This window comes from Gallinula chloropus (genome assembly GCF_964237585.1).
Source record: "Gallinula chloropus genome assembly, chromosome: 1".
NCBI classification, from domain to species: Eukaryota; Metazoa; Chordata; class Aves; order Gruiformes; family Rallidae; genus Gallinula; species Gallinula chloropus.
The window spans coordinates 211,124,383-211,139,800 of NC_140085.1; the positions used below are offsets into that span (position 1 = coordinate 211,124,383).

The 15,418-nt window shown below is 40.4% G+C and overlaps 1 protein-coding gene across 1 annotated transcript in view; it reads left to right on the forward strand.

Annotated features, from left to right (window-relative positions):
• The window catches only part of MTUS2 (microtubule associated scaffold protein 2), a gene marked incomplete at both ends in the record, with an annotated part of 192,389 nt that overhangs the window by 5,509 nt on the left and 171,462 nt on the right, over positions 1-15,418 (forward strand). The window contains 2 exons of the mRNA XM_084260864.1: positions 3,482-3,722; positions 13,144-13,350. Coding sequence (XP_084116990.1) covers positions 3,482-3,722; positions 13,144-13,350 — 448 coding nt within the window. The remainder of the gene's footprint in view (positions 1-3,481; positions 3,723-13,143; positions 13,351-15,418) is intronic.

Here is a 15,418-nt window from a genome sequence, read left to right on the forward strand (position 1 = left end):
AAGTGTTAAGCATCCTTACCTGCTGGCTGTGCTGCCAGCTCTGCTCAGGACTACCCAGCCTGTGGAAATTCCTGTACGATCCAAGTATTTGCTGCAAACTTTCCAGCTTTTCCTAACAAGTTCATTAAATGGGGTGAGTGGGGAAGGAGCAGTCACACCCGATAGAACTCTGAGCTGAGCTTCTTTTCAGTTGTCAGGCTGCAACAGATCTTCAAAAATTCCTCGTACAAAAAGCTAGTGCTAACAGGTCTCACATTAAGCCAAATCTTTCTGAAGGTCTTTAAATTGACCTTATAAATAATAATTGCACGTGATTCTATTGAGGTGAGTTGAATTATACACTTCATAAATTTACTGTTAAATAGAAAAGAAAAAGGAGCGTTTTCATAACAAGTTTATGTCCCCCCAAATTGGGCTCTTCAAGAGATTCTTGGGTAAAACCTTCAAACTCCTCTCATCTTGAGAAGATGTTTTATGCTTGTAATTGGCTTTGTGTGCATGTTTGTTATTCTTTTCTGTTATTTGTAGCACACTGTCAATAAAGAAAAAAATGAGGTGACGGAAGGTTTAGCTAAGCTGACCCAGTTTGTCAAGTGTGTGGTTTCTATATTTAAAGATTTTCTCTATTCCTTACACTGAAGTACTTGGCATTGGTATGTTCACTGCCAGTTGAATACGAAATTCTAGGAAGTGCATAGTAAAATCTGGTTGAAATAAATTCATCAGGGAGAGAAGAGATAACTGAATCTCATCCAATCTTGTATCCAGACGTTAGAAATAAGAAGCTAAACATCTCTTGCAGTCCAAGCCTAGAGAATCATCTATACAGTAAAAACCTGCATTCTAACTTGGAGAAATAGGTCATAAGAATATAATGAAAAAAAAAAAAAGGAAGATCTAATGACAGGAAATAGGACTGCAACCAATGGAAAAAATACAGACCAAAATGTAATGCTTCAGTGTTTGTTACATCAGCCCTCCTAGTTCCTATGCAAAGGCCTCAAAGATTCTATATTTAATAGTTTAAGGCAAATCTTGTCTCTTTTAGCATATTAAAGATTTGCTAAATTAGGATTAAAGCTCTTGAAGCAGCTCAGATCAAAGCTTGTATAGCCAATGTTTAAGTGCATATTCTAAATGCTTATAATTGCTAAATAGAAATTGATTTGGTATATTATATGCATCGTAACTTACAGCAGACTTAATTAATTGGCAGTTACATTTCTTCCTAGGTAGCCTATGGCGCTTTTTTGATTAATTTTTAAAGAAATTTAGTTCAGATTTCCTCTTTCACAACCTTTTTTTTTTAATCTGGCCTAAATGGAATGTGCTAAAAAACATTCATGGGTCCTTTCTACATTATGATTTTCCATTTTTATAAGAAAACGGTAAAGATGTTGGTCTCTACCTTGAAGCACAAACGGCTCTTTGGAAATGAGACAGAGAAAAGGTGTTGACATTGCTCTGTGCCCTCATCCCGAGTCACGAAGCAGCATGGTGAGACGGGACTCAGAGCCCAGCCGGAGTGTAGGAAAACGCAAGGCCTGAATGGGGGCACTAGGCCATTCCTCAACTGCAAGTTCCCTTGTAACAGCCAGTTTGATGGAAATACTTCCAGCTTGGGACTTACCATGCAGTCCTCACAGTATACACCTTACTGTCACTGGTCTTAGCAAAGCATTATCTATTTTGTGATAAACAATACATCTTTCACATCTTCAAATTCGCTCTTTTTCCTCCAGTTCAGATAGGCACCTGAGCTTCATAGCTCTGGTTTGGAATATTCAACACCCACCTGAAAAATGTAAAACACAGAAGTGTGCCCACCTCCACAACCTGTCTCTTCAGGAACTTCAGGGGCACGTATTACAATGAACATTTTGCAGTAAGAACATGTGGAGGTTTCTTTTTTCTCACACAAACGATCTGACGATACCATTTCTCTGATAAACTGAACTCAGAATACCTCCAGCTTTATTTTTAGCTAAATGAAAACTGACTTTCCCCAAAATTGTATCTCAGTAGAATTATATTAAACAACTTCTAATAAAAATTCCATTTGTAAGTGGAAGTAGATACACTCTCCTGGTGTATCTAACTCTGTAAATAATATCACCTTTCAAAACTTCATTTTCACTAATTGAAGAGCTTCCTTTTTTTTTTTTTCTTTTTGGGAAAAGATCAATTCTTTATTCAGTTTTGGTTGGGTTTTGAGATTGGAAAGAATACAGGGATGCTGTTTGGACTTGCAGAGACGGGATCAGGAAAGCCAAGGCGCAGATGGAACTGAACTTGGCGAGGGATGTTAAAAACAACAAGAAAGGATTTTACAGGTACATTGGCCAGAAGAGACAGGCCAAAGAGAGCATAACCCCTTGGTAAATGAGAAAGGAAAATTGGCTGCAACTGATGTGGTGAAGGCTGAGGTACTGAATGAGTTCTTTGCCTCGGTCTTCTCTGGCAGCCAGGATTCTCATAATTCTCAAGTCCCAGAACCTTGCATCCCTAGAACTCAAGGTGGGAAATGGGGGAGTAAATCCCCCCCTCCCACTGTAAGAGCAGAGCAAGTCCAAGACCACCTCATGAGACTGAATGTCTACAAGTCTATGGGGCCGGATGACATGCATCCCAGGGTCCTGAAGGAGCTGGCTGATGTGGTTGCTGAACCACTCTCCATCATATTTGAAAAGTTGTGGCTGTCAGGAGAGGTCCCTGGGGACTGGAAAAAGGTCACATCACTCCCATTTATAAGAAAGTGAGCAAGGAAGACCCAGGGAATTACAGGCTGGTGAGCCTCACCTCTGTGCCTGGGAAGATCATGGAACAGATCCTCCTGGATGACATGTTGGAGCACATGAGGGATAAGTGGGTGATCTGGGAAGGCTGGTGACCCTTCACCAAGGGAAGGCCATGCCTTACCAATCTGGTGACCTTCTATGATGGAGTGACGGCATCGGTAGATGGGGATCTCATTGCAGCCTTCCAGTACCTGAAGGGAAAAAGGGGAATCAACTTTAGGGTAGACAATGGCAGGACAAGGGGGATGGATTAAAACTAAAGGAAGGAAGGTTTAGATTAGATATTAGGGGGAAGATTTTTACAGAGAGGATGGTGAGATTCTGGAACAGGCTGCCCAGAGAGGTGGTGGATGCCCCGTCACTGGAAGTGTTCAAGGCCAGGTTGGATGGGGCCCTGGGCAGCCTTGTGTAGCTCCAGGCTGGAGGTTGGTGTGCCTGCCTGTGGCAGGGGGGTTGGAGCTCTATGATCCTTGGGGTCCCTTCCAACCTATGCCATTCTATGATTCTGTGATTGTAATGTGTGTATTTGTGGACAGCAGTTCATATAGTAAGACCATCACTTTTAGAAAATAATGATCATTCTGCAGTGGTCTGAAGCTCAGATTCACAAGAAGGGAAAAATAGTCTTTATAAGCAATGTTGTCTGGATTTATGGCATAATATACCTGTTCATTTTTCTGTAGGTTGGGGAAAGGCCTGCAAAAGATGAATTTTGCCCTCCACCATACACTCACTACGAGGTTCCACCAAGTTTTTATCGTTCTGCCATGATACTCAAGCCACAGTTAGGACTGGGTGCAGTGTCAAGATTACCCTCTGCAAAGAGCAGGATTCTGATTGCAAGTCAAAGATCCTCAGGTAGCTGTCTCCATCAGCAAGGAGAAATAACAAGCGCTCCCAGCCTCTATCATCCTGATGCTTCAGGTAAAGTACAAACTTCCTTTCCTTTCCTTTGACTGTAGTCACCAATAAGATTTATTTTTTTTTCCAGATAGAAATATCCCAAAATGAGCAACATCTTGACCTGATACTACAAAGCTCCAACAGCACTCTGAGGTGTGTCCTTCTGTCCTGAGGCAAGGCTGACTAGGGAGTCTGGGACTTGTACAAAGGTTGTTTAACAGATCATTCCCAAAGAGGGAGAATCAATTTCAGTAATAATTCTCATTGTGCTCTTCTTTACTTTCTTCCTTCTTGTACATGCTTGAAAAACCCTTGCTTTAGTCTTGCAGAAGATAATGGGACATTTCCTTCCATCAGGAACACCCTAGTGCTCAATCTGAAGATGATGTTCCCAACCATGTTGTGCTCTGAAAGCCTGGGCAGTGTTGAGATGTGCCAGCAGAGACTTTAATTCTCTGAAGCCCTGGTATACATCTCTTCAGAGACAAAATTTCTAATATCTTTTTCTTCCCAGCTACTGCCCAGCTCAGCATGACCCTGGGCAAAATTAGAGGGGAGGGAAAAGCAAGAGAAGACTCAGAAAGAGAAGTGTGTGATGCCACATGACAGAGATAGCAATTGCTTCCGTGTGACATTCCTTGGTAGCTTGGAAAAGCTTGGAGACTTCAACAACATACATTTTAGCAGCAGCAAATTCTGAGACAGCTGAAAACCAGTCATTGCCAGTGTGAAATGTAGCAGCTGTTGAACAGCCTACAAGTCTGCAGAGATTTTTAAAATATCAGGAATAAAGTCAAGTGATGACTTGGGGTCATAGGGTTCCTCCTTTTGCCCCAAGATGGGATTCCTTCTGATAGAAATTTGTTTAACCTGTTAATGAAAAACTCTTCATAGAACCTTTCCATATGAGATCCAGCAGCCCCTGAAAGCAGGCTGCTCCAATGCATTACCTGCTTTAAGTTAAGTCTTCCCTCATGTTTTACCTAATCTCCTTTGTTGCAATTTACTTCCTTTTCCACCTGGAGTGGATGCAGGGCTTTCCTCTCTTTGCTGGTATTTGAAAGCTGTTACTGTCTCTCCTCAGTGCCCATTTCCCCATGCTAAGCAGCAGATGAAATTTAGAGGTGGAAGGGAAATGGGTGAGAGTGTCTTGACTTACCCTGACAGGACAGTACCAGACAGTCACAGAGGCTGCCAGGATTTTGGGCTTACCAGAAAATCAAGGCTCTCTGTAACACAATGCCTCTTGCCACCATCCTTTGCTATTTGACCCTGCACCTGCACTTTATCTATGATGATGCCATTTATCTCTGTTGATGCCCTGCTTCTATGCAGGGCAGTAAATATCAGTCCAGCCCTCAAAGTTGAGTTCAGTTGGCACTGAAGATGGAAATACAGATGTGGAGGGAGGCTGGATCATATTTTCCATTTAAATGAAATTGTGAGAGGCTGTAAGTTCAGGATAAGAGTAGGGTAAAGCACTGCATAGCAGGAGCCAGTCTGGGACATAGATCGGAGAGGAATCAGAACAGAACCTATTAACAAATCCACTGTCTTTTCTGACCCTCAGAAATGAATGCTGCCCTGAAATTTATTCATTCAGCTTAATTATCCTGCCTCACTGGTGATTGCAGACATAACTTTACTTAGCCATTTTTCATCCATATAGGAATTTGTCTTCTATGTATTTACTGTCTTCCTATATTATCTAAATCTAAACACTATCAGCCTATCAGTCCTTTTTATTGTCTGTTATCCTAACTTTAAAACTGCCAATGAAAGAGAAGTATACATGAGGAAATTACACTAACTGTTCATGCCATTCCACGAAAGTTCCTCTTTCCTAAAGTTTTCTTATTTCTCAAAAGTTGGGTTATTTTGATCTTATCACTGATTATTTCTTGGACCTTGTCTGCTTTAGAGGTCGAATTTAATTCATAGCTCTCCATAATTTCCTTGCTACAACTGTTATTTTGTTTGTTTCTCTCTAGTCTATTGATACTTCCCTGTTTCAAAGCTGCTATTAAAGATAACTCATGGTAGTCCAATGATCTGTCTGACATCTCTTTCAGGTTCCCAAACTGTGTCTCATCTGCTCTTTAGGCTCTGACCGTTTTTTATTGATTTTAAATTACCCAAGACTTGTTCTGGGGAGGTTTCTAACATCTCTAGTTTTTTACTGTCCACCCCAGGACATACTGTTTTCACTTCTGGCATCTTACCTCCCATTTTCCTTGCAAGATGAAGAACATGTTTAATTTTTCTGCAACATCTTATTCTGTTGCAAAGTATTCCCCATTCCTCTCTGTTGATTCAGTGTCTCCCCATATTGATCTGTCATGTACTTCTGATACCTTACATTAGTTACTTTACATTCTTTTATATTTGGTATTTTATTTCCCAACTATCCATTCAAGACTGGCTTATAATCACCTTTTCCTTGTACAAAGCCTTTTTCCTTGTACACCTCAAATGACTTAAATCCTTCACTCACCAGCATATAACTTCATAAATCAGCATACCAGTCTTTTAGTTTTTAATAATTTCTTTTAAGAAGAATGAAAAGCTCATGGAAGAGTGACAGCAGACAGGACAAGACTGGCATAGGAGTGGAAAGGTAGCAGAGAACTGGTTCCTGTGATTGTGTCCATGCTGGTGCACAAATGCAGACCAGAGACAGCTCCCTGGTTGCCACGGAGGGGCTGGATGGGACAGCAACCTCTGGCATGCCAGAGCTGTTGGAAGCCTGACCAATGAGGACAGGCACCATCTAACCGATTGTTTTAAGGTACCTGACACCATTTTCAGCTTTGTGTCAACTACTTTCCCTTCATTTGGCAGTTACTTATGGTATTAAAACTTTAATCTGTATTGGTTTTGATGCAATATTTGAGAAATAGGATTCAATATAGCTTCAATGGAGTCACATGCTGTATAAGCAAGCAAAGTGCATGAGCATATGGTCAACATACTGGAAGTGGTGCTGGTAAGCCTCTTGTTCACACTGCCCATGGGGTGTGAGGGCTTGGCTGAATGCAGCAAAAGCAGCTGGGGACTAGGGGGTATTTTTTTCTCAAGGATACCATTCCTTTCTTCAAGACTGCTAATCAGCATGTCTTGCAGCTTGATCCTGAGCTTTTAATCCCATTTCTAATCCTAGTGATTTCAGTCCTGCCCAGGAGTAAAGGAAGCAGAAGGATCTAACCAGTTGCCATCCCATGACAAAGTCTGAGGGACCATGGAGACTTTTAAACTGAAACCACCATGGCATGGTATTGAGGACAGGAGTAGTCCCTCATAATGAGGATTTTATTCCCCTTTACCATGCCATTCATAGTGTAGCAGTCTGTTTAAGCAGCACTGATAAACTGAGTGGTTTGGCCCATGTATAATACTAATAAAACTGACTCTCAAGTGTTTGATAATTAAATCCCTGAACTGCTGTGATGGACTGTAAGCATGACAAGTACATTAAGGCTTTCATTAGTTTTACGACACACCAAGTAGAAAGTAAAATAGTAATGAATGATCCCACAAGTGTGATCTCCAAGTGTGATACCTAAAATGTGACTGGAGCGATGATCCTTCATCTGTAAAACGTGGCACACGTGCCTTGGCACTGGCTGGGAGTTCCTTATTAAGCAGTCCCGCTCCTTAGGTGATGCTTTAGATTGGGTGGGTCAGGCAGGCAGCCTGGCTGCAAGAAAAAAAGGGTTCAGCACATCATAGGTAAAATAGGAAGTCGTTGAATTGTGATGTACTGAAAGGTGCCACAGAGTCTGTGAAAGCTTAGCAGTTATTTTATATAAATAAAATTTTATTAGAGAAATAAAATAAAACTCTGCTCTTTGCATGGGAAACTTGTAATTCAAGACAACTATTGAAAGATGCTGTGTCTATAACATGTAAATTATGAATGTGTTTTTCTTGGTTGTAAAGACTTCTCAGGGCAAGCGTGTTAGGATTTGCATTAATTACCCGATACGTTTGATGGGATTAATGTCTGATTTTGAAAAGGCTAAGAGATCTTATCATTAAAACTTCACTTCATTCTACTCATTAACTTCACTTAATTTTACATTTTTCAGGAGTATTTATGGTATTTTTTTTCAAAGAGTGAGTTAAAGTAATGTTGTTTCCTTATCACTTCTCTGTGTCTTAAATTTGCTAGTCCTGAGGGTCTAGCAGTTCCTCTTATTTCTAAGCAAGTCAACTCTTGTTAAAGATGTAATTAATACATAAATCAGGACAGCAATGTTTCTTATTACTCAGACACTCACAGATATATGCATTTATTTAGGGCTTAGCATATGTATAATTTATTTCATAATGAATGCTGTAATACGTCTACAGCTTTCTCCTGGTAGGAAAGTTTTGCTTTCAGATTTTTTCCCAGGATTGCCTAATACTTGAACAAGTAAATGAGATTTGATGATAGAAAATGGATTTGAGTGACTTCCTGAAATGTTGTATTACAGCTGCTCCAGTGGTGTGCTTATTTTATAGGTTTGCAGTTTGAGGTGCTTGGAGTTGAGCTTAGCAAAGTTCTTCATTGTTTAAAGAAAGAGGTGACAAGGGCTTATAAATCTGAATCAGGAGGAGATGAGCATTTCCTGCCATATGATACTGGACTGGCAGATTAGAAATTAATTGACATTCAGCAGTGACAACTGTTTTGCCTTTGGAACTGAACTGTTCCAGGCTTAACAGTATTTGGACAAGAGACCATCGGAGAAGCTGGACACAACCTGCTCACTGCTGTTTAGGTGGAAATCATTAAATCCTCTGTTTTAAAGCCCTTTTCCTTGGGGTCTGATCAGACAGCCTGTTCAGACAGAAGTCATTATCTTTATAATAGGGAAACAACAAAGGTAGTGGCAACAGAATAGGTTTCTTATTTGCACCGTTACTTGTTAAACTGCAAAGATATCAATGGACGGATGAACTGGGTACATTATCTCTGATTAATTCAGTGACCTTGCAGGTAACTTCTTTGCCCCAGATTCCCCAATATGAAATGAAAATAATGATGTTCAGAGCATCCTATAGAAGAAAGTGAGTTTCTGAGAGAAAAATGACACCCAGTGATCAGAGTTTTGACAGAAATGTTTGCCAAAAAAACCCCAAACAACCATAAACCCCACAAGAAATCAAAGGCTTGTCAAGGATCCCTAACTTGCAAGTCTTGGACTGCTACACTAACTCATAAGAACATATCTGTGTAACTCCTTTCTCTAATTTTTCATTCATGTCAGCTAAAACCTAGTTCAAATTTCACAGAGAAATGCCATCAAAGTTGCTCTTTAGTTATACATGTGCATGGAGAAGTGACTCAGATGCAGTCTGGATGCATAAGAAGTCGAGCTCAGACCTTTCGTAAGGCTCCCCAAGCACATCTGGTTTGTGTCAATCAGTTGCTACCTCAAAATGTTCTCATGTTTCTAGATGGGAACACCTTAAAGTGTCATAGAAATCACCTGTGTGCCGTTCAGACAACAATACTTAATTCTATAATAAGCTTCAGGCAGTGAGACAGCTGGAAAGATATTTTTTTGCCAATTTTTAAAGCTTATTTTGGCAAAATTTTATTAAAATAAAAGCTGCTCATTAGAATAACTTCTGTTTTTAACTCCCAGACCTTGTTTGTAGGAGTGCTTCCATACTTCTAAGAAAGAGAAATAAGGAAAGAGCTTGCATCATAAAACTTCATGATATGTAGAACAGAAAATATGTACAATAGGCTTGTGTCTCATGTATTTTAATGAGAAGATACAAAATTACTCAGCTTTAAGGATTTGAATGCATCCCTAATGAGGATAATGTCCTGCCCCCAGGTCCTTGTGGTACAGAAGAGCTGGATTACAAAGAAGAGAAGTGAAAAACAATTTAGAGATGATGATGAGTTCAAGATAAAAAATATTGTTAGTCCAGGGGAAATTTGGATTGAAGTCACAAACTGGAACACACGTGGAAGTGTGAGAAAATACACAGAATCACACACACACGGTTCTGGGAGAATGATTTTGAAGCAAATGTAGAGATGGCTGGGCAATACGTTACCAAAACTTTCTGGTTTTAAGGAAATTCTTCTTTGGTGACACCTGTGGTACTTGATATACCATGGACTGCAGATGTTTGGTTGCATGGCAGCACAGAGAATGGACAGCTGGGGACTTGGTGTGGACACCCCTGCAGTTAAGAAGGGTCCCAGGTAAACCTCAATTTGCTGTGGCAACTGCATTTCAAATATTTTTTAAACAAAACCATTTCTAAGCACTTCTGCCCCTGCCCCAGTGGAATTTCCCCTGTTCTGTGATCTGTGATATTTACAGCTTGGCCTGCTGGTGCGTTTTTTTGGAAACCTGTGAAACCCACAAGAGACAGTCCCATACCTTCTCCCTGCTGCTCCTGACCTGGGCAGGTGCCTTGCAGTTGCAGTTACCTGCCATGGGTATTCACCTTCAGATCTGGAGGTTACCTGGGCTTGGTCCTGTCACCAATGCACCAGGGGGAATATGCATGGTGTGACTGAGGTGTGTGCCTTCTGTCACGTTCAGTTGTCCTTGTGTGATTAGTCTTTTAGATAGCTGCTGAAGCTGATATTGGGCCATGCCCAGCTGCTACCAAGCGTGCAACTGTACAGCCAGATGGTCTGATCCATCCAAAATACAGCTGAAGGGTTTATATCAGCACTGGTGGGCACATCCACAGCCTGACTGTGGAAAGGAGAGAGCACAGGATCATCCTCCTTTATGCTGGCATAAGCCAATCTGAGACCCACCATGCAGCAATTGTTAATACAGGAAGATTATTAGTCTTCCCTAATAGAGAGATTCTATCCAAAAGATGATTAGCATGTCATTTCTACCATTTGGGACCCCTAAAGCCTTTCACTGGACACTTTTTCATGCTTGTACATAAAAATCTGTTACTGTGATTCTCACTAATTGCAAATTGTGTCCATAACATTGAAGGGAACCATTGAGATCAGGTTTTGTAGTACTTTGTTGCAGTCATTTAGATGTGACATGAATGTCCCTGGCAGCGGGGAGAGAAGATGTCTGGCTTGATGGTGCTGTGTAGATAACCATTAACCAGCTGTAACAGACCTCTGTCAAAGCAATGCTGCAGAAGTGTAGCAGTAAACCAATGTAAACACCATTGCTTGACTGTTCTCCAAGCCAACATGCCTTCACTGTTCTTACCCTGGAGCCCATAGCTATCCCTGAGCCCATCTTCACATAGTTCAAACAAAGCCAGATTCAGGATCAGAGTCCAAAACTGTCCCCATTGAACAGTTTTTTATTGTACTCTGTAGGCATTTCTTGTTTTCATTTGGACTGCTCCCTACAACACCTCCTCCTCTGGGCTGGTAAAGGTGCTGCAGTCAGACATCTGTCTTCCTCTGACTTGACAAAGGTCTCAACTTGTGAGAAGTGGGAAAAAACACACCCCATTTTTAAGAATCTATAGTATATAAATTTAGAAAGTTGAACAAGGAGCATTTTTTGATGTCTTCTATAGAAATGTCTTTTATAGGATAACAAAACTCATGTTAGCTTGGTGTTACACATATTTCTATTTCAAAAGAAAAGGCTTAGCTTTGTTAAACAAAGCTTAGTATTATTATGATGATGAGGTACACAACTATCTTTCAAAATCCCCATAACATTTTTCTGCTCAAAGGAATTAGTCTTGTTTTCTATAAAGTCTCCTCAAAGTGTAATCCTTCATTAAATTTAATAAGTCTGTGACCTACATAGTTTACAAAAGAATTAAATACTGTAATAATATGAAGACCATATTCTTACTGTGCAGTTAATTTCTATTTTTCCATTATATTATGAATGTTCACTTCTTCCTTTGAAGTATGTGTCAGGCTAAAGCACAAGTAGTGTTCACCAAATAAGAATGGAAAAAGGGTGACTTTGTGACCTTTTCTAGCAGAACATGTTGATAGTTTTAATGCTGTCTTGTGTCCTAACCAACTGGACCTGATGACTGATTCAACACGCTAGCATCATCTTTTGGAGAACTTCATTATTTAATTTAAAAAATATATATATTTTTGCTGCTCAGAATCCCACAAGGAACAGGAATCTGATATTGTTAAACCTACAAAGAAAAGCTCTGTCCAAATTTTATGTACAGCTGAGGCCCAGATGACTTTGTATCCAGACATTTCATCCAAAAGCCAATGTTTGGTCCTTGAAGACAATCCTGCCATATTCATGGACCTTTGGTGCATGAAGACAATTTGGGGCTTTTATGGACCTGTGTTCTGGATTTTCCTAGAACAGTTTTGCCTAAGCAAGAGCAGCAGAATACAGGTTAGCACACAAGCTGAGACAGATGGCCAGTTAGTACTGCTAACAACTACTGCTGCTGCCTAACTTCATCTTCATCTTCAGTCTTGAGAAGAAAAGACTAAGGGGGGGATCTAATTAATGTCTATAAGTATCTGAAGCACGGAATGCACTGGGAAATGGCCAGCCCCTTTTCAGTGCTCTGTGGGGACAGGACAAGGGGCAATGGCTGCAAGTTGGAGCACAGGAAGTTCCACCCCAACATGGGGAAGAACTTTTCCCCAGTGAGGGTGCCAGAGCCCTGGGACAGGCTGCCCAGGGAGGTGGTGGAGTCTCCATCTCTGGAGAGATTCCAGCCCCGTCTGGACGCCTGTCTGTGCAATATGAGCTGGGGAGCTGCTTTGGCAGGGGGGTTGGACCCGATGATCTCTCCAGGTCCCTTCCAACCCCTACAATTCTGTGATCTCTTGTAAGCCCAGTATTGGTAGTTGTCTGAGACTTGGTTGATGTCATTCATGTAGGTTGATGGTTTATAGTTAGAAGTCTATGAATGGAAATGACTGGCAGCATGTTAAAAAAGTACAACTTTACAGGTCACCTCCTTGTTCCCGAGCTTGGTGCAAGAAAAGGGCATTTTCTTTTAGCAAAATTTGAAAGAAAAGCTTCAAAGTAGTGCTTCCTTTGATGGAATACAAAAAAGTCTTGTGTCCTTGAAAAGGATTGTTGGTGTTTTATAATAGTTTCCAAAATCGGAGGCTATGTGTAGTGTGTTTGTGTATGAGTTTCTTTTAATTGGCACATAACAATTGTAAAATTAGAAAGTGATACAGCATAAAAGAAGATAATATTAAAAAAAATGCCTTAGGAGACGTGAACTATGTTACTTTGCTGGAAGTTTGAGTTGTGCCTCTTAGGTCCTTGCTGCATTTCATATTTTAGAAATTATTGTGACCTGCAACTGTTCCACAGAACTTATTTTTAGTGAAGCAAAGAATAAGACATCACCACAGTTTGAGCAGCCATTACCATTTGTATTCAGCCTCCATCCTGACTTTATGAAGCTGGGTGGTACAGGTGATGGTCAGTATATCCTAGTTTAGTTTATTTAATACAAAATGTATTTCTTTTTCTTTCAGTTGATCTTAAGAAAGGCTCATGTCCAAGTGCTGCAAAGTCAAATCTCCCCAAGCCCTGCCAGTCTGGACTTCGCCCTCCGGGTTATTCACGGCTGCCAGCAGCTAAGCTGGCTGCATTTGGTTTTGTCAGGAGCTCAAGTGTATCCTCTGTTTCCAGCAACCAGTCAAATGACAGTGCTCAGAGTGACCAAAGCAGGACAACCAACCGTAAGTCCAAACCACAGTCTTTTTCCCTGGGGGATATTAAATAGGTGTATTCCAGGATTGTCCAGACTGAAGTTTACATCTAATTTAGGACTAATGTAATCTGTGCAGCCCTCACTAATCTCTTCTGTGCTACTGAGTTGTAGGTTTGGTACCTTGATTTTCCAGTGTAATTTTAAATACATACTGTTAATAATAGATAAACACTTACTGAATGTATATTGCATATAGAAGGGGATGATTTCCCTGCTGCAGAGAGAATCACATTAACAGTGAACCTGAAGCATTTTTGTATTTTTTTTAACTTAGAATAACCCTTCCTACAACATGAAGTCAGTAAATAATCACAATAAATTGTGCCTGGTATGTATGTTGTAGCCACGTAGAACAGTTTAGAACAAAGATTATCTAAAATGAACAACTCAGTCTTGCTCGTCTGCTTTTCTTCTGCCTCTTAATATGCAGTGTAATAAACTCAGTTTGGAAAATTAATCACATAATGCCAGTGATATGAAAGGGATAAGAACTCAGATTGTAGTTATTATCTCATCTACTGGACCTGGAATGATACGTGACTGAAATGTCATTTCAAATCCTATTTTCTGTAATGACTGTTAATTTTATTAAGTACAAAATAATACTCACTGGATCGTGCCATCCTTGGGAGGTGTGTGTGTGCCCTGGGCTCAGAGTGGAAAGGGGGATTGAGGGATTTTCAGGCCCATTTTTCTTTGAAGACTGGATTGAGCCTAAACTGTGACAATATCAAAGCAAGTGGTATCAGCCCAGGAGGGGTACAGATGCAGGGGGACCAGGTGATACAGAGCGCCAGAGGAGAGAAGATACTGCAGGCTGCCTAAATCTTTCAATGCTTGTATTAATTTGAAATGAATTAAAATAAATAAAATGAAAATAGTTTTAAAAACCCTAAGGGTTTTCTCCTTCCCCTTTTATATGGGGTAATTGAAATGTGAAAGACTATCATGTCCAAGGACTTCTAGCTCTTTCAGTGCCTCCAAACATGTGCTCTTACCCTGTTTCACTGTTGGATTGATTGCTCGTTGCAGTTGATTTCCTAATAACCTTTGCTTTGGTGGAAGGCAACCTCTTTTGCTTTGACTTTTTACCCTACACTGATGCCTTAGGAAAGCTCTTCCTTTTATATGATGTTCTAATCTCTTTTGTCTTTTATTATATAAAGCCTTTGCTAGGGACAGATTTACCTGATTCCTGATTAGATCTAAACCTCATCTCTGCAAGAAATGTTGCTGTCTAACAATTTCAGGTGTGAATCTGAAAATATAACATCAGTAGGTACAGCACTGCCCTTGAACACAGTGGATGTATACAAGGTCATAGAATTGAGTATTTCCTAAAACACAAGTACTTCAAACTCTGGAATCTGAGTCCATTTGATTCCCATTCAAAAACTGAGGAAGAAGCATTATTAATCTCAGACACAGAAAGTCAATCTGCCTCTTTATTCATCTTGAAATAATCTCCTTTAATTTGTATATCATGATTATTTTTATATTACATTTGTACATTAGGCACATAAAAACCTGCAACTATTTTCCAGTCACTAGAAGGATATGGAAGTATTTGGCAAATACGTTTTGTTCCAGCCCACTTGGTTGAAAATGGTAACCCTCTTTAATGTTAGGATTAGGGCTTTGTGATCAACTTGTGCATGTTGCAAGAACGTTTTTGGGTGGATATGAAAATTACCTGAGGGAAGCGTTCTGCTTGGGCAAATTTGTGTAGAGACAAGCTGAGCCTGTCAACTGATGATGGACTTGCCATTTCTGCTTATGCCAAGAAGCCAAGTAGCTCTTCCAAGCAGTTGTCTAGTTTCCCTCCATCCTCATAGGATCCCCATAGGAGAGCACCTCCCAATGGTCATCTCTGTGATGTAGTTCTGGTGGCATGCACAGCTGTCCAGCCCAGTACATGGAGGGGATTTTAGGTTTTTTTAAAAATTCTAAATGGATAATGTTTTCTCCTGGACCAGGGTAAGAGAAGGATGCCAAGGGGTTGAGCACACATGCCGTGTTTAGGACATTAGCCCTCA